The 19,570-nt window shown below is 46.6% G+C and overlaps 1 protein-coding gene across 26 annotated transcripts in view; it reads right to left on the bottom strand.

The window, feature by feature from the left end:
• Positions 1-19,570, bottom strand: part of cacna1ab (calcium channel, voltage-dependent, P/Q type, alpha 1A subunit, b) — a 106,226-nt gene that overhangs the window by 43,164 nt on the left and 43,492 nt on the right. For 18 of the 26 annotated variants that reach the window (XM_035637384.2, XM_035637385.2, XM_035637359.2 and 15 more), the window contains exons 12-30: positions 19,215-19,327; positions 18,857-18,969; positions 18,288-18,419; positions 18,097-18,169; positions 17,530-17,650; positions 17,261-17,328; positions 16,890-16,996; positions 15,846-15,999; positions 14,492-15,090; positions 13,811-14,118; positions 13,283-13,415; positions 13,057-13,186; positions 11,571-11,630; positions 11,168-11,274; positions 10,203-10,205; positions 5,620-5,631; positions 3,142-3,241; positions 2,067-2,227; positions 969-1,106 (exon numbers count right to left, since the gene is read on the bottom strand). In XM_035637384.2, coding sequence (XP_035493277.2) covers positions 969-1,106; positions 2,067-2,227; positions 3,142-3,241; positions 5,620-5,631; positions 10,203-10,205; positions 11,168-11,274; positions 11,571-11,630; positions 13,057-13,186; positions 13,283-13,415; positions 13,811-14,118; positions 14,492-15,090; positions 15,846-15,999; positions 16,890-16,996; positions 17,261-17,328; positions 17,530-17,650; positions 18,097-18,169; positions 18,288-18,419; positions 18,857-18,969; positions 19,215-19,327 — 2,632 coding nt within the window. The remainder of the gene's footprint in view (positions 1-968; positions 1,107-2,066; positions 2,228-3,141; positions 3,242-5,619; positions 5,632-10,202; positions 10,206-11,167; positions 11,275-11,570; positions 11,631-13,056; positions 13,187-13,282; positions 13,416-13,810; positions 14,119-14,491; positions 15,091-15,845; positions 16,000-16,889; positions 16,997-17,260; positions 17,329-17,529; positions 17,651-18,096; positions 18,170-18,287; positions 18,420-18,856; positions 18,970-19,214; positions 19,328-19,570) is intronic. The other 8 variants (XM_035637366.2, XM_035637383.2, XM_035637367.2 and 5 more) reach the window with 3 other exon arrangements.

Below are 19,570 nucleotides of genomic sequence, written 5' to 3'. Positions count from 1 at the left end.
ATATATGCTGTTCACATTGTATATATTCTGTTTAAATTGTATATATTCAGTTTACATTGTATATGTTCTGTTCACACTGTATATATTCTGTTTACATTGTATATATTCTGTTCACATTGTATATATTCTGTTTAAATTGTATATATTCTGTTCACATTGTATATATTCTGTTCACACTGTATATATTCTGTTTACATTGTATATATTCTGTTTATACTGTATATATTCTGTTCACACTGTATATATTCTGTTTACATTGTATATATTCTGTTTATACTGTTTATATTCTGTTTACATTGTATATATTCTGTTCACATTGTATATATTCTGTTTATACTGTATATATTCTGATTACATTGTATATATTCTGTTCACACTGTATATATTCTGTTTACATTGTATATATTCTGTTTATACTGTTTATATTCTGTTCACATTGTATATATTCTGTTTACATTGTATATATTCTGTTTAAATTGTATATATTCTGTTTACATTGTTTATTTTCTGTTCACATTGTATATTTTCTGTGCACATTGTATATATTCTGTTTACATTGAAAAAATAAAAAATACATAATTTCCTCATATTAAATTGCACCTTTACTTATGTATTACTCTTTTTATTTATCTTTCTATTTTTATTTTACCCCTGTATAAAATTTCTCCATTGTAGAAATACAGTTGCTTAAAATAAAACAGTTAAGAGTTTTTGAAAACCCAAAAAACAGCCGTAATATGTAGTTACAGTAGTAGAGCAGCTGAGCAGTGTGTGTGTGTGTGTGTGTGTGTGTGTGTGTCCGTGTGTGTGTGTGTGTGTTTGTGTGTGTGTGTGTGTTCGTGTGTGTGTGTGTGTGTGTGTGTGTGTTTGTGTGTTCGTGTGTGTGTGTGTGTGTTCGTGTGTGTGTGTGTGTGTTCATGTGTGTGTGTGTGTGTGTGTGTTTGTGTGTGTGTGTGCGGTCCACTCACTGCGGCCACCCCTCTCCAGTCGAGACGGTGAAGAGGGTGAGCAGGGCCCAAGCCACGTTGTCGTAGTGAAAATCGTACTTCTTCCACTCCCGCTTCTGAGCTTTTACCTCATCTCTATCATACACCAGGTACTCGCCCCTGAGGGAACACACGACGAGAGGACGGACACGCGGTCACTCTCAATCGGACAAAAGTAGAACAGCAAGGGAAAGGAACCAGGATCATCACAATCTCTACGTTTCTATCTTAGCCAGAGTTGGAGGTTAGAAAGTCGGTCCTGTCTTGTAGAGCGTCTGCTTCTCACTGACTCCTCTAGGTGGCAGCATCTGCCTGACACTAATCAGCCAAGGACTCGGATTTACAGTCGTTTTTATATTTTTCCTGATGTCATCAAACATCACTAGAGATGTCAAACTAAATATCAAATCACTGTGTTGCTTTGCAAAGTATCTGTGCCATTACATGAGCAAAAGTTTTGGGTCCATGAGAAGAACTCATGATAAAGCATTATGGTACTGCATCTATATTTGTTGCTAGAGTCAAATTTAAAGTAACTAGTACCAATTGTACATTTCTTTTTAAAATATGTAAACATTTAAAAAATACTTATTGTAATGATTATAAAATGCTTTTCTTTTAACTGAGTGAAACTTGATTTGTGCTACTTTTGATATACAACAGAAAATACCTCTAGTTGCCAATTGAAAAAAATTATATTGACAAAAAAATTAACATTTCATACTGAATGAAATATGTATATATTTTTTTTACTGGAAACTGGACCTGGATCCATTGACGTGTGTCAGAACCTCTGTATTTTCTGTATTTCATCGCACTGCAACTAATAACTTTTTTCCAATATCAATGTCAAATTAACCATGTACCCCCACATCTTTGAGCAAGAGCAAAATCCAAATACCCGCAAATATTTAGTCGACGATCACCTGTGAGACAGAAACGCAGGTTTCACTATCTCTGATGAAAAAGGATTCATCGATCACCAAAACGGTCGTCAATTGACGTCAATCTGATCGACTTATTGTTTCGGCTCGAGCCAGAAGCGAGTCGCTCGCGAGTCTTTTGCCGCAAAAAACCAACCTGCAGTCGCGCTCAAACTCTTTGGATTCGTCCGTGCAGAAGAAGAAGCGCCCCTTGAAGAGCTGGACGGCCACGACGGCGAAGATGAACATGAAGAGCATGTAGACGATCAAGATGTTCAGGACGTTCTTCAGGGAGTTGACCACACAGTCGAACACGGCCTGTCGGGGGGGAAACAACGCGTCAGGAGACAGTCAAAGCTAAGGGTCAAGAGTCGAGCGTCGGTCCGCTCATAACATTCCTGTATATAAATAATATTTGACAATTCATCCTGATCTGACAAGAAAGCATTATCGTACGACTGCTCTTGAGATGAAGACAAACTCGTTTTAGGGACAAATCCATTCTGTGCGGTTGAGTTGAACAAGTTTGTGATTTTTTCTTGTTCAATCCGCCATCTTCTTCGGCTAATAGTTCTAAGGCCGCTGTAGCTGGTAAACTTAGCAGGTTACACCGTCGACTTTGGGTTTGATTCCCTGTCCTGGGCATAGCCCAAAAAATTAATTTTAAAAAGCCAGCGTGGGGTCTACGGCTTGCTCCGTAATGCCACCTGCTCTCCTCTGGTATTGTTATAATTTCCCATATTTCTTTCAAACCACCTCCAGAGAAAGGGTTTGATCTGTGATAATGATATCGAGCAAAACTACAACCACAAACCTGGTTTGTAAACTGTATTTTTACCATTAGCCTTGTTTTTTTTTCCCGTTTTGTAAATACATTTGACTTATGGGTGTTTTTTTTGTTGTTGTAGTTTTTGCCCTTGTTGGCCTTTGTTTGGGACAAATACTTAGAAAAAGTTAATAAAATGTTGGGTCTACCAACTTTAATAGACTAAACGTGACGCTTTACGACCTACAGTCGTTCATCCACCAACCCGAAGGTCGATCCCAGCTTCCTGTAAATAGCAGCGCTGTATGAATGGGTGTGAATGGGTGGATGTGACTTTCCCGTAAAGCGCTTTGAGTGGTCTATATGACTCGAAAAGCGCTAAATAAACACAGTCCATTTTACGTCCATCAAAATACTCGACATGTCCCTGAACTCGACATCTGCAGACACATTGACAGGCCCCTACCTTTAACTTGGGGAGGCGCTTGATGGTCTTCAGAGGGCGCAGCACCCTCAGAACTCGGAGGGACTTGATCGTACTGATGTCCTTGCCCTTGCTGCTCCCCCTAGGGTTCGGCCAAGGGACAACAACAACAGTGTCAGGGGGCGAGATCAGACAGCGGCGTAGAGGGTTGAGGAGATGGAACAGTCGCGGGGGGTCTCTTACCTGACCCTCCCCCCTTTCTTGGGCTAATATCAACTACCATGTTATTTAAAGAAAGGGGGTGAGGGGTCCTCAAAGTTGACTTTCTCTTAAACATAACCACAATAGTGACAGTCTGAGTGAAACAATCGTGAATATGAGGACAATCAAAGCTCTCGCAGGCTCTTCTTCTGAAGGACAAAAAGGAAACTGCGTCAAGTGTGCGTCACACATGAAACCGGATGGAGGAGGGAGGGGGAGGAGGGGGGGGGGGGGGGGGGGGGGGGGGGGGGGCGAGATCAGTTGCCTGATCGTTCGGTTTCATGGACATCAAGAAGCAGCGTCCTCGACATTGTCTATGGTTTTGCTATGATCGTCACCGTCACACTCATTCACTGCGTGTTGACAGGCATCTCCCGGCAGAGTGCCCAGCCAAACCTCTTTCTTTCTTTTTCAGCGACACGCCGCTTCGGTTCTTCGGAGGAACATGGTGAGTGTCGGATGTGGAAAAAACATGGAGTACGTTCAGACACGGTCGGGGATTGCGCTCGCGTAATCCTGAATCTGTTCGCACGGAAAACTCGTTGGGGTACAGTATGGGGGGGGGGGGGGGGGAGCGAGGCTATGCAAGACTCATGATGACATCACATGTACATGTACACAAACAAGCATGTCGTGGCAACGACACAGTCGAACGAGCCGTGACAGCGACCGGAGGCAGGAAACGGGTTTAGGGCCGAAAGACAAACTCCTCCGTTGGTGTGTGTGTGTGTGTGTGTGTGTGTGTGTGTGTGATTTTTAGTTTTGTCTTCATGCGCTCGTTTCCTCTCCGAAAGGCCCATAGCGGAGCATTCTGCTCATGAGTTGTACAACCACAAAACCAATATCGGCGAGGAGGAATCGGGGCGTGTCACGGGAGTAAATAGCCGAGTTGATCTTTACTGTAAGCGGATGGGCCATTTTCAAGATGAGAAATAAGAAGAAGAAAAAAAAAAAGGAAGGAGGCGTCTGGGCGGCTGCCAACGCCCGAGCAGAGGAGAGGTCGTCCATCAGGGCTCGCTCTTTAACCGTGGACTCGGTCGCCGCGGCGGAAATCGTAAGGCAATTCAGTTCGAGGCCGATTGATTGAGTCTGAGCCTCGGCAGTTCTACGTGCGTGTGTGTGTGTGTGTAGGCAAGAGTGAGACTCGATCCATAATCAATAGGCCCTCCTCCTCTGAAGTTGAGTAGGACTGAGGTCTCTCTATCAGAGCAGCTCCAGAGTATTAGAGTAAAGCCCAGTGAGGCCATAGGTGTTAGGAATTATCAACTTCCCTACTCGCACGCTCGCACGCACACACACACACACACACACACACACACACACACACACACACACACACACACACACACACACACACACACACACACACACACACACACACACACACACACACACACACACACACACACACACACACACACACACACACACACACACACACACACACTCTAACATTATGATTATGGACCACAGCTCTCGAGACTCAAGTTTAATGTGTGCTGTGTTTTTTTCCCGCTCCGTCGTCCCGACATCCGAGGGGAACCCGGGGGGGGGGGGGTTCAATTTGATTTAAAGGGGCAAATAACGGTGTCGTGCCAGCCGGTGTTTTTTGAAGATCAAACTCTCTGTGGGACTGCGCAGAGGAAATACTCTCTCAAGACGGTCACAATTCCAGGTGTCGGCGGTTTTTCCAACAGCACTCAAACGCAGCGCGCACATTTGTCAATGTTTTGTCGAGCGGATGGCGATGTTGCATATGTGCGGACTGATATCCAAAGATATCGATATTTCCAAATCCGACGTTACCTGTTCTAGGGCTGATTCTCAAATTTGGAAAAGTAATCGATATTTCAACTCAGTAATTTTGGGTAAATGTGTATTCTCTCATCATATGTGGCGAATAAAATGCACCAGGGTCGAGATGGAAGCGGTGCACGATATTTTGCGCTGATGTTAAGTGCTTTTCATTTTTCTGATCCGTTTCAGTCCTACAGGGAATGACAGGTCGATCATCACTGTGATGGAGCATCACCGTGAGCGTGTAGATGGTTTCCCTGTGGTTGGGTGGGTGTGTGTTAGTGGAGGAGACAAAACAAGTGGCAGCGATACGGCGCCGGATGAGTACGAACGACCAGAAGAACAAAGAAAGAAAGAGAGAGAAGCCAATTTGATCCGGGGATGAAGAGAAAGGGGACAGAGCGGAGGCGGAGGAGGAGGAGGAGGAGGAGGAGGAGGAGGAAGAGGAGGATGACACTTTACCGGGTGGTGCTCCTGTCGAGTTTCACCGAAGGTGGAGACAGCGAGAGTCAGTGACAGCGACAGGAAGAGAGACGGAGACAGAGGAAGAGGAGGAGGAAGAACACAGACAGACACACACATCGATAGAGAGAGAGATCGACAAACAGACACAAGACAAAGAGAGAGAGGGGGGTTTGGAAGACAGGAAAAAAAATACATCCATATGAGAGACAGACAGAAGAAGGAAGGACAGGCAAGACGGCCACAGCTGCTTCGCAAGCCCCGCCCACCGAGACACGCTACACTCATCACTCCACCTGCCCCTCCCACACCCATCGCTTGTTTCCATAACGACTGTACGGGATGTCTACACACACACAGATCATTATCTACACACTGTGGCATATTGCATGATATTTCAAACATAAGTCCAAACATTGCTTTACAAGGATATATTTTTTTTTTTTTTTAATAGAATATCTCAGAGACACAGATTTTAGCAACTTGTGTCCCAGGACTGTGATTGGAGGAGTCGAAGATGATTGGCTGGATAATTCCTTCTGACAATACTTTTAAAGGACACAACCAGCTCAGGGTTACATTTGTGATTTCTTCCGATCCATGGAAATGAAATATAAAAGTTATGTTAACCGACTCAAAGCCTCAACATACCGTAGGTAGACATTTTGGAGATTTTATGCTCTGATCTTCCACATTACTGAGTCGGATTTAGAGATTACAACATTTTTTTAGTAAAATTAATCTGTAAACAAGAGAGTCTGCGATTGTACTGAATGCAGAAATCGACCATGCAGACGTCCACCATGTTAAAACTGTTTTAGACGTTCCATCAATCTGACAATGAGAATAATGAAAAATGGATACTGTACAATACTGTCTTACATTCCATTGTCTTGTCAAACCCTCATCTCAGGCTTATGTTAGCAAATAGGCTACATTGGTACTAGGGAGTTATGGGTACAAGACAAACTGAATTGCTTAAACTATCACATAACTCTGAAGATAATAATTTATAAAACCCTGAACGTTACGATCAGTTAAGACAATCACCTCAACTATGCATGAAATAAAAAATGCTTTTTGTATGAGCTGTTCAACATTATAGCCTTTAATGATGGGTCTTTTACTCCATTATAACTGCACTAATCAACCATTTAAAAAAAAAGATTCCTCCCAACTACGCTGTATTCAGCCCCCGGGTGAGAGTGTGGACATGCAGACCTCCCTCCTCTCCCCTCGGACGTCTTCATCCGTGGCCTGCTCCGCCACCCGCTCTATGAAGCATTACCTTCACGGTCGGAGGAGGAAACTCGATTGCTGCATCCGTCTACACCGATTCTTATCTTATCACAGCATAATGATCAATTAGGCCGGGCCGTCGGCAGCAAATTGCTCTCATTAGATCTGTGATCATCTGGCGGGATTTTATCAAAGCTTCTTTTGCATGCACATCTGCGCAGGGGAAAAAGCTGCACAAGTGGCCGGTTCCAGGTTTTCTTGACACGTCCGAGCACATGTAGGCAAAGCGCTCGGCGGACGAGCGGAGGGGCCTCAAGAAACCAGGACTTGTGTGTATTGTGCCCATACACGCACACCGTCAACAGAAAAGACAAGGCATTCTCGCGGAGTACCGCGACCGCATGCACTTCCCCCGACAACGCCCGCGGCTCATTCAGCATTTGTTAGGAAGTATGACGGGGTGCCAGAAGCGTCAACTGGTGTGTTTTAAAATCCCAGAATAGATAAGAAAGCCATTGCACTCTCGACCATGCTAAAAACAAAAAACTCTGTACAATGGTTCCGTCGCGTACCTGCATTTAAACAATGTCATGCGTCACAGAGATCATTTCGTAGGTGCGAAGGTGTGAAGCCCCCCCCCCCCCCCCCCCCCCCCCCCGCCCAAAAGCAAAACCGTACTACAGCCCGGCCCTGGAGCAGATGGTGGCAGTGAGGAGGAGAGATGGTGGTGGAGAGAGGCAGCGGAGGTAAGGGAGCGCCTTAAAAGTTGGGGTGGAAAGGGCAATTGAAGGAGTGAGAGGGCAAGGGAGGGGAGGAGAGAAGCTCAGAAACTGAGAGGAGAAGGAGATCAGTGATGGCAGGGTGGAGGCACCCTCTTTTCGGCGAGGGGGTTGTGGGGTGGGTGGGGGTCATGCTGTGGCGGGTGCAGCGGTGGAGTGATTCTCAACTTCCTGTAACAAAACTCATCAGCCAGATGGCGTAAATATAATTAGATAACGTCTCTTTATGCCTCTTGTGAGTCTTGTTCAGGTGATATTTCACTTCGGTGGAACATTTCTACTGTGAACCAAGTGAAAGTGTGATGAGTTCCTGATCTGTCAAAACAGTAAATGAATCATTAATTATCTTTCTGCCAACCAGTGACTGGTTTGCTATGGTACTTTTAATTTGAAAACCAAGCAAAATATCAGACATCTCTTACTGTATATGTGCGTTTTATGACAAAATAATAAGGATTTTTATAAGGAATAATGTAAAATTGCGAACATGATATAACTGTACAGAACTTCAGCACAGATAAACCAGATAAAGTAATATTTCACTTCAAATCTGCAATACCTCAAGTCGCCTCTGGGCCGTGCCTTCAGCCTCTTGTATGTGCACCTTCCCCGTCCTCTTTACTCCTTGACTTCCCCAAAAGTGAAGCCAAACATCTGGATCGCCCCCCCTGTGGCTGGCTGCAGTATGTGTCATAAACCCCGCCCCCTCTCCATGTTAGCAGATGAGACATTGACCAAACTAAAATGTTAAGGCTGTCCTCCAACTAGGTTGTTTTTGAAGTAGGGTAGTACGACGTATGTGGTTGTTTTAAAAAAACAGCTGACCTCTAGTGGTAGTTATGGCCGCAAGAGGTCAGCGGAGGACCTGGTAAGTGCGTCAAGTTTGTGTACTTAAATGGATTAAGTAATCGTACTGGTTCTCTGCCATGTCACCCTAACCATCAACCTTACCTTTACAGGCTCATAGACCATTCGACATGACTGTGCAGTTCAGATTGCGGATGATCTCTATGGTTTATCTTCTATCTCATCGTCTCTGCAGTGGCACCACCTCTAATATTTGCTTTGCTAGACGTTTCGTGGAATCTATCTGAGCATATTCTTTGCCTGGGACCAACTCCGAGCATCGTAGACACAGTTTTCTGAGTGATGCCGTCTAACCCTGCATCACTAGGTTTTGCTCTGGTTCATGCAGCCACCCAGGCAGACATGCACTGACCATCCACAGAGCAGAGGAAGATGCACACACACTCACTGCTTCTCTCTCACTCACCCAGTCCTACTCAGGTGCGTATATCATAGAAATCATACATATTTAATTCATATGTATTTACCTATACACTGCCTCAGCATAATAACAAATCATTCCACCCACCACACCCTCCCCCAGCATGCTGCCCTCCCACGTTCATTCTGTTTTCCCCGGGTCGTGCAGAGGAAGGAGAGTTAAATACCTGTGACTCCGGGTACTTTAACTTGGCCAGAACAGCACATGTGTGTGTGTGTGTGTTTGTGTTTGGTGTGTGTGTGGGTACAAAGAAAGAGACAAGGGGGGGTGAACCGATTGGCCCTGGCGGTGCTCCTCCCTGTGGCGGACGGATAGCCTGGGCACTTAAAGGGTTAAAGGTGTCTGGGGCGCCCTCACCCCCACGGACTGACTGTCCGGGACCTCCAGCCCGGAGGATTGGGGGAAGATGAGATGGGCAGGAGGCAAGGGTGTGGTTTTGGTTTGGTGGCAGGATGCTGGCTTTAATGGCTGTTGGAGAGGTGTGGGTTGGAAGTGGTGGAGTTTGGAGGGGTAGAAGGGGTAGTTATTAACTACAGGGGTTACACTCAGACAGGGGTGAAGGAGGGAGGTGGAAGGAGCTGAGTGGAGATAACAGCAGCAATGGGTAAACCTTTCCTAACATACAGCATGACAATTGTGCAACAAATTAGAAATGGTCCAAGGTAGTGAGCAGATTGCTTCAATCCAACATAAGAAGGTCCAACACTGACATTTCCATGAAATCATAGATATTCATGGTCGCCAAAGGATGAATCCTACACTGACTTTGACGATCCCCTGATTCCTCCGGTAGCTCTACCATGAGATTAATGATTTTTGGTTTTGAGTAAAATATCTAAACAACTATTGAAATAAAATTTTGTCGAAACATTCATGGATAAACCAAAATAACTTTGGTGACCCCATGATATAAATTCTAAATGCATCACCAATAAGTCAAATTCTATCTTATTTTGCTGGATTATACCCACTAAACAGTAGATTGTCCAACGATTGTTATAGTCTGCTGTATGTTAGGATTAATTAAGAGGGTCGTAAGGGGGATGGGGTGGGGAAAAACCATAGATGCTGAAAATGTAATGGTAATGAGAGAGGAGGAGGAGGAGCTGTAATGAAGGGGGGTGTAGAGATATCTGAAAGGAGGTGAAGGCATCAGCAGGGACCAAAGCTGTAGAGGACCTGGGGGAGGGGGGTTGTGTGTGTTGGGAAGCAAAGGTTTGGGGGGGGGGGTCAAAGTCGGGACTTTAGATGCAAGAAAAGAGGAAGGGATGACTCACGGCCTGGTTTGTGGAAATATCAGAGCGGCATGGATTGGCGAATAGGGGACACAAGGGAATGGGACCAAGGAAGATTGGGAGGAGAAAATGTTGATAAGGAGCAGGCGGTGATTTATAGTTGATTAAATCAGACAGTATTTATGTTTGGGGTAGTTGTTAGGGTGGCTCGAGGTTTGTGGAGGGTGAAGGTGGGTGTAGACACTGTAACTACACTCTAAAAACTCATTTCAATTTCAGGACTCCAAGGGTCCTCGCTGAAGAAACGCTGTGCAATTAGTTTGTGGATGAAATCGTCCAGAAGGAGGAAACCCTCTAAGGTTCTCCAAAGATTGTAGCATCAAGAAAGAAAAAAGCTAAACTGTTACAAAGAACCCCTTTTCCATTTTAGAGTGTAGGTCAGAGATGGTTGGGATTTTTAAAGATGAGGAAAATCAGGGTTAGATGTTAGTTAGGGATCTCGGGTGGTGATGGTGGTCCAGATGAAATGCAGAGAAAGACCTGTTGATACAACGCCACGTGATAATGACCAATGAGGAACAAGAGATGACAATGGAGAACAGGTAGACCGCCGGAGGGAGAGAGAGGTAAAGAGAAGAAGACAAGACTGTCAAAAGTGGGGAGGGGAAAAGTAAAGCAAAGGAAAAAAAAACGACAGATTGAGGGAGATAGAAGAGGAAGTGATGATTTCTGAAGTTATACCAGGTTGAGACAAGAGGAAGGGAAACATCAGCATAGCCTGTTTGTATCGGACGCACAAGGCTGGATGACAAGGGTCTTTCTGATGATGGTGGGATGTGTGTGTGTGTGTGTGTGTGTTTGTGTGTGTGTGTGTGTGTGGGTGCGTGTGTGTGTGTGTGGGTGTGTGTCTGTGTGTGTGTCTGTGTCTGTGTGTGTGTGTGTGTGTGTGGTGGAGATGATGAAGAGGAGGATGGAGGTTGGGAGGGAGGGGAAGGGGGGGCACTTACGTGAAGGCGAAGGCCACCAGAGCACCACTAACCACTATAAAGTCCAGAATGTTCCACAAGTCGCGGAAGTAGGAGCCCTGGTGGAGAAACAAGCCCAGCACCACCATCTGGAAGACACGGAACATGCTCAGTACAACACAATTACACACCGACACACACACACACACACACACTTAATAATGCAAACACACACACTCATACACACACAAGTCTTTGCACTTACAAGGGCAAGGACGCAGCACAAATAACTAACTACACTCATAAGTTCACAAAACCACACATGGACGTCAACTGATAATTACACAAAAACAAAGACACGCAAAACACACAATTATATACGCTAACACACACACACACACACACACACACACACACACACAAACACTCGGTGATACGTTGTTACCTTGATCAACATTTCGAACGTGAAGACGCCTGTGAAAACGTAGTCAAAATAACGCAGCACCTGCGGAGCAACACAACACAGCGAGATCATAATTATCACAGCGGAGAGATGAATCGGTGGCAAACAGAAAAGAGAGACAGAGCCGGGGGGAGATTAACAAGAGACACCAACCGGAGCCTATAATCCGGATTCCAAACATCTTAATCCGTTTTTTCTATTTTTTCTGTAAACCCCATTTTATAATATCAATTTGTCGCACACCAGTTCCCTTTTCAGTGTCATCTCCCAACATTTGTTTAAGATCGGATAAATATTCAAGTAAATTTTTTTCTTGTGGGCAATATTTTTCTTCCAAGTATCTTCCACATTTATGACCTCACGGCCACGTTTAAATGGAATTAACACATCAGGTAGAGTCGTTTTTGGTTTTTTTCAAAAACAACTGTGGTACAACACTTTAACTTTAAAGGGATTGTTCAGTGATTTTGAAGTGGGGTTGTATGAGTTAGTTATACATAGTCAACATGTTACCTTACGGAGATGGTGATCAGCGATGTCATGTAATGGAGTTTGGAGGAGAAGTGGAAGTAGCGTAAGTCTGAGTCCCACTGTTCCCATCTCCATAAGGTAACATATTAACTATGCATAAATACAACCCCATACAACCCCACTTCAAAATCACTGAACTGTCCCTTTAAGTGCTACATCCGTCAAATCCGAGTTGCTCTCCGGAGGGATGAGTCTACAAGACGGTTCCTTGTACCTCCATCTTTTGATCCGGCCGAGCGCCATCACACAAGCGTTTCACAGCAGGAGCAGCGGTGACCTTTGCTAAGCTGGTTGCAGGACCTGTTGTCCTGCAGCGCAACCGACTCCGGGACATCGGTGGAGAGCAACAAGTCCTCGAGTCCTCAACTGCTGCAGCATTCAGCTCTTTGTAATTGATTACTAAATTAATCGCCAACTATTTTGACAATCGATTTTTTTCAGTTCAAGTAGATTTTAAGATATAATAAGTCAAAATTCTCTGATTTCAGCTTCTAAAATGTGAATATTTTCTGGTTTCTTTTGCTCATCTGTGACAGTGAACTAAATATCTTTGGTGTGTGGACAAAACAAAACATTGTCTTTGGGGTTTTGGTGAACACAATCGACATTTTTCACCATTTTATGATGAAAAAAAAGACAAAGTGTTTGTTTGGATCAGGATTTCACAAAACCTTCTTAATGTATTTCTACAAAACAATACGGAAGGATGGGACATGGGACGAGAAAGAACGCGTGAAATTTTAGCGCAGATCTGGACAAAGGGGCGGATGCAGGATCTTCATCATTTTCTTTAACATTGTGATACTAGGGATTTTTTTGTTGTTGTTGTTGACATTTTCACAAGTATCCCAGTAAAATAATTAATCAGGCAAATCAAGCATATTCAGGTGGATTGTTATTGATGAGTCTGTGCAATTGGGAGCGTGGCTTGACTCACATTGTTCCGCGGCGAGTCGGGCCAGACGGGGTCCTCTGCCGCGAGGGCGATGCTGCTCATTGCGATCACAGAGAGGATGCTGAACTCAAAATACTTCAGAGTCAGGATGTAGTGACAGCACTTGCGGAACCTGCCGCAAAACACGAGACGCATTACACGAGAATTAGCTCTCCAAGTCCTCTGTGAGGACGCGGTGCAATGTTTTTACCGCCACGTCGACACTTACGGGTTGGTGGTGGACATTATGAAGCAGGAGCTGTATGGAGGCATGGGTTTGGGGCCGCCGTCGTCGCCTTCCTCGTCCTCCTCCTCCTTCTTCTCCTCGCTCTTCTTCTGGTCGGTGTTGGCGTTCTTGTTCACTGAGCGGAACCGAGAAGGAAAACGAAAGGGGGAAGAGGAGCGGACAGAAAGACGGAGGGACGGACAGAAGGAGGTCAGCTTCACCAGAGCGAGACGGTAAACACACGAATCGCACAGAAGTATCCTGCCCGCATCGCTTCATGACGCTGGGTTTACGTCAGTGTTGGCCAATAAAGAAACATGAACTGCTAATGCTAACGCTAACTGTCTGCTGACACAGAACAGGTTTCTTTTTACCAAACAGAGATTTCAGATTTCAGAGGCAGGTGTGGAAAAGTTCTAGTTGTTATTTTTGTTCAGCAAAGTCTCTACTTTCACAAGGTCAACGCATTTACGACACGCCGTCATTTGTCTTTGTACCTACACTTGATGGATCCCCCCCATAGATGCTCACCTTGCAGGATGGCGTTGGTGGAGGGGTAGGGGTAGACGGGGGGCATGTCTATGGTCGTGTAGTCGGGCTTGGCCATGCTGGTCAGGATCAGGCTGTCCATGCTGTGGAGCAGGGTGTGGGTGTCGGCATCGCGGCTGTTCAGCAGGTTGTTGACGTGGTCGAGGTGGTCAGGGTGGTCCGGCGGGAGGGCGTAAGGAGGCTCGTGGGCACCGGCCAGCTTGCTGTTGTTGCGGAAGTTGTCCAGGTCCTCGTTGTACTGCTGGATAGGTCGTGTGGTGGAGAGACTGGGACCGGTGCTGTGGTGCTCCCTGACAGAGGAGGGTGGAGAGGATTACGCAATGGAAGGTGCATCCTACCAAAACCATTACATGTAGCACCATATTACAAAATCAGTACTACTTCAGCTGACTGTCTCTAGTTTGACAGCATCTATGGTGCGATCCCTTGACACTTCTGACATCATGATCGTTGACAATCCCCATCAGGACATCAGTCCGTCTCTCGCCCCTCCTGCCCAAGTCGTTTTTGAAGTCATTTCAAAAGCCATGATCATCTAACATACGTTACATTTTCGGAGAAACTTACCGTCCAGTGTTTCAGGTGGCCTCCTGATTTCTTAGTCAAAGACAAACTTAACCATCACTGCTTATGAGGTAGTAAAATATAAAAAAATTCATTCACCTTCTGGTGCGATGCCCTCTGCTCCTCTCCTGGTTGCCGTGGCGATGCCGTCTCGCCTTGCGTCCCTCCCCTTCCTCTCCTTTCTCCCCCTCTACCTCCGTCCCCCTGGATCTGTGTCTCCTGCCCTCCTCCCCCTCCCTGGCTGCCCTGCGGTGCTGCCTGGACCTCTTGTGCTCGTGGTTCCCCTCTCCCGCCTCGGTGCGGCGGGGCGATACGCTGCGAGTCTCCCTGCCTTCCCTGTTCCTGTGCCTGTGGCCCCGGTGGCTCCGGTGGCCGTGCCTCTCCTCCCCCTGTTGGCCCGCCACGCTGCCCTCCACGTTCCCCAGGGACGTGCAGCTGAACCCGTGCTCCACCCGGGTCTCTGCTGGCTGGCTCGTGTCTCCGCGGCGTGGATGGTGATGGTGGTGGTGGTGGTGGTGGTGGGAGTGGGCGGCTCGGCGGTAGTGGTCGATGTCCTGGTGCTGGTACTCCTGCTCCAGAGGCAGCTCGCCAGGTTGGGTCTTGTTGGTGTTGTTGTTGCGGTTGTCCTGTGGGTTAACCACCAGAGGCCGGTCCAAGTGGGTCTTCATGTCACCGGGTGCCTTTCGGGGGTAGGCCACCTGAGTGAGGGTAATAGGGCGGCAGTTGGTGCTGTTACAATTTTAGATATATCTCAAAGGATTAGTTCATCCAAATGACATGAGAAACATTTTCTGATTTAGCCCTATTGATATCCAGCCATGCAGAAATGTTAAATTTATGTGTCCTGGTCTTGTGGAAATCTACATACAGAATAATCCAGAGACCTTAAAAAATATATCTTTAAAGAATTAATCATCTCTTTTTATTCGGGTTGCAAAAAAAAGATATCTCAAAAAACCTGGAAAAAATACTGCGGTACTATGAACTTCAGATGCCGTTGAAACACGACAACATCTGTGATCATTTCCAATACTATTCCCCATAACTTCAAGTCCAAGTCAACGGTCAGAAAAATGCATTTTGTCCTTAAAACGTTGGACCCTGGTTGTGATGTCATGCCGATATATCTCAGGCACGGGAGTCAGACACGCGAGCGAGGAGGCTAAAACCCATGGGCGCTAGCATCTGTCGCTAGCACGAGAGTGAGGTTTACACACACTGCACAGCACTCGACTGGCTGGCCACCGTTACACATCACCCCCATAAAAAAAACTCTCTCCCATCCAGGTCACGGCACCAATGTAACGGGAGAGTGGCCTCGACCTCCCGACCTCCAGCACGGACGTGCTAGCGAGGAGTCTAAAACCCATGGGTGCTAGCACGTCTCTTAAGGGTGTCGGGGGGTGTTGTTGTGAACTCTGTGTAACTGTGTGTAGGCTGTACGTTTCCTCACCTCCTCTCCCTCCTCGCCCACCTTCCAGTCCTCCTGCTCAAGCTCATTGTAGAGCGCCTCGCGGCTTGTCATCAGGTTCTGCTTGCGGATCTCGCTCGTCCTCTGCTCCCACACGGACTTGTTGCCCTTGAGGTTGTTCTTCTGCTGCTCCTTACTGTTGGAGGAGGTTGGGGGGGGGGGGGAATGGAAAAAAATGGAGGGAGTGAGGAGGTTAGAAGAGCGGTGCTAGTTGGGACAAGTGCTCTTTATTTCTTTTTATTAAAAACAGAGTCAAACACGCTTCTGAGCAAGGCCGAGAACCTATTTAGATTCAATAACCTTCAGACATTACACACACTCCTGTCACAGTACATGACTGACAAGCGACAAAAGCTTCTCATCCGTCCGTCACGGGGGCCTCGGCTCGCCACCGTCTTCGGAAGAGGAGTCCGGTGACTTCTACAGGAGCGGCGGTTTCTTTCTTTTTTCCCTTTGATCATCATTTTGTGATGTGATGTGTCGCTATTGTCAGCGTTTTACAGGCTGCTCCGCCTCGCCGCGCCGCTCCTCTTCACTTCACAAAGCGTTTGTTCCTTTCACTCGCAGAACAATCGCCGAGTCGTGTTGTTTTTGTTGGAGGACGGCGGGAAACGGGCAGAACGGGTGCGACGGCGCGTCGCGTACACGGACGCCTGCCAGTCAACACCGGTTCGAGGGAGAAACAGTGTTTTTTTCTGTGCGAGTGCAATTTCGGGGAAAAAAGAGCAAGCAAGAGACATTTCTTTTGTCCACGCTCGGATTGCTATCTTTGTCAGGAGCTTGGGCATGAGGACATTTTGGCTTCTGACACCTCAAAAAGAATAACTTTGAAGGTTCAATTCTAAGTTGATTCAGATTCCCATTAGATCCCCGACTACTTGGATTTAGGTTCAGCTTACGGGAAGTAAGTGCTTACAGGATACCAGAATATGTCACAATGTTGTGTTGATGTCGTGTACATGTACAGTTTGTGTGCATCATTTCATGTTTCCGCATGTGTGCGTGTGTGTGTTTGCGCGCACTCACGCAGCAATAGACAGGTTGGCTGCGGACAGCGGGCTGACCTCCGCCACCTCCTTGGCCTTCTGCATGGCCGTCTTCTGATTGGCTGCCTCCTCTTGTTCCTCCTCATCCTATTGGGGGAGAAGAGAGTCGTCTCATTCGCTTGATCTTGGTTTCAATTTTAATACATGGCACATCACAAAATAATTAAGACAGCAACCAGGAATGAAACGCCATGTGCTAACTACATTTCATAACTTCCCGTTGTTTCCAATAATTAACAGATTACCACGAGGTCTAAAATAACAGGTCCACAACATATTTATTAGGGTTTAACTTATTTTTCCTTAAAATAAGGATGAATTCATTTTTTTCCTCCCGGTTGGATCCCGTACCTTGGTGAGCTCCTGAGCGTTGGCCAGATTGTCCACAGCGATGGCCAAGAACACATTGAGCAAAGTGTCTGTGGTGGAGGAGGAAGTTAAGGAGAAATGTAGGAGGTGGCGGCGAAGAACACCAGAAAAGAATGTGACTGATGAAACTTGGGGAGAAGAAAGACACAGAAGATGGGAGATAGAGGAAGTCATGGGGAACAGAGGAGCATCTTACAAACATCAACACGGCTTCGTCCGCAGACTGAGTGAGGGAAACCTGCTGAGGATACAGTTGCCAAAAAGTGTGAGGACGATGAAGAAGATGGAGAAGACCATCCCCTTGTCGTTCACCCCTCCCTGCGACTTGATGGCGTCGTACATCACCACGTTCCAGTCCTCTCCTGTCAGGATCTGCGGGGAATTTTGCAGGGGATTGTGATTTAATACGAGCACACTGACGGAAAACTAGACGAGCGCATCTGAGTCACCGAGAGAGAACGGAGCGACGCCAGCGGCTCGAAGACAAAAGCCAACCGGGTGCACGGAGACGTGGAGACGTGGACAAAGTCATCTGACAAACTGGTGACATGACAACAATGGCCTTTATTAAATCTCTCCCTTTGAAACAGCTCCAGCCGAGCCCAACATCTACATGAGTGTGCGAGTATTGAAGTGTTTCCAAAGGAGTTTAAATTTTTTACAATTAGTCGCAGAAAAGTGAGAAAAGATGAAAAAACATCTCCTCCGGAACCTGAGCTAATGATATATCTGTGAGGTGCATTACCGCATCCGAGGAGTCTGTGCGAATCAGTGTACAGAATCATAAAACACGCGCCGTCATACGCTCTCTCCCTCACCTGAAACACCGTCATGATCGCCGCCGCAAAGGTGTCAAAGTTGGTCGGCGGAGTTCCGGCTTCAAAGTTGAATCTGAGAGACAAAGCAAAGGGGAAGAAAAAGTGAAAATGCCATCACGGACAAAAAAAAAGGAAAAGTCCGACGCCCACATGTGAATATGCGTAGAATTGAGCCGGTGGCCGATACTGACTGTCCTCCGAACAGCTGCATCCCCAACAAGGCGAAGACCACGATGAAGAGGAAGAGGAGGAAGAGCAAACTGACGATGGACTTCATGGAGTTCAGCAGGGAAACCACCAGGTTCCGGAGAGGAGCCCAGTACCTGAGGAGGAGGAGGAGGAGGAGGAAGGTTAGCGAGGGAGGGGATGGTGAACTGAACCTCCGACCACATAATAGAGACACAGAATATAGAGACATTTAATATCACAATAACTGTTTTACTCTATTGAAAACTACTAAAACATTGAAATAATTCTAAAGATTTATTCTAGTGGAGGATTCTGGTCTTTTCCTCAAACCAACATGGACTCAACAGAGAAGCAGATCTGGCTTCTCTTTTCAGCAGGTTTCGCCGCTGAGAGAACACGGATCTGTCCAAACGAGCGCCGTCGCAAAAAGTTGACGCACAAACGCGACGCGATGCGCTCGAGCCATCGATACAATTAAAAATCTGTGTGTGTGTGTGTGTGTGTGTGTGTGTGTGTGTGTGTGTGTGTGTGTGTGTGTGTGTGCATGACGGTATAAGGGTGAAACTTTTACTTGGTGACTTTGAAGATGCGGAGCAGTCGCAGAGCTCGTAGCACGCTGATCCCAAAGGACGTGCCTGGTTTGATGGTGGCCCACACCACCTCGAAGATGCTGCCCACGATCACCTGCAGACACACACACACACACATAACAGTTACCTCACACCCAGTGGTGACAAACATGAAGCTGGGTCTGTTCTGCGTCGTCTTGGTCGTCGCAGGGCAACGGCAGAAAAATCTATTTCTCAAATGTGTCTAGAGTTAGGAGCTGGATTTGCTCACAGTGTGTGTGTGTGTGTGTGTGTGCGTGTGTGCGTGTGTGTGTGCGTGTGTGCGTGTGTGTGTGTGTGTGTGTGCGCGCGCAGACTCACCACACAGTCGAAGCAGTTGAATGAGGAGTGGAAGTAGGGCGTGATGCCCAGGCCGTACATCTTGATCAGCATCTCAGACATGAACAAAGCGAGGAAGATAAACTCTGCATAGACTGGAGGGAGGAAGGGCAAGGAGGGAAGGAAGGAGGGAAGGGGTGGTGAGAGAGAGAGAGAGAGAGAGAGAGAGATTCAAATGAGTGGAAGTTGATAGTGGTGCGAGCCCAGAGGTGTATGACAGTCTGGTGATGAATGGACTCCATCAGCAGCTACAGCTTCATATGCTAATGACACTGGACAGCGGCCAGGGACAGTGTGTGTGTGTGTGTGTGTGTGTGTGTGTGTGTGTGTGTGTGTGT

The sequence above is a fragment of the Scophthalmus maximus genome, chromosome 8 (assembly GCF_022379125.1).
Source record: "Scophthalmus maximus strain ysfricsl-2021 chromosome 8, ASM2237912v1, whole genome shotgun sequence".
Lineage (NCBI taxonomy): Eukaryota > Metazoa > Chordata > Actinopteri > Pleuronectiformes > Scophthalmidae > Scophthalmus > Scophthalmus maximus.
The sequence above is the reverse complement of the archived record's forward strand: the minus strand, read 5'-3'. Positions and strand labels throughout refer to the sequence as shown.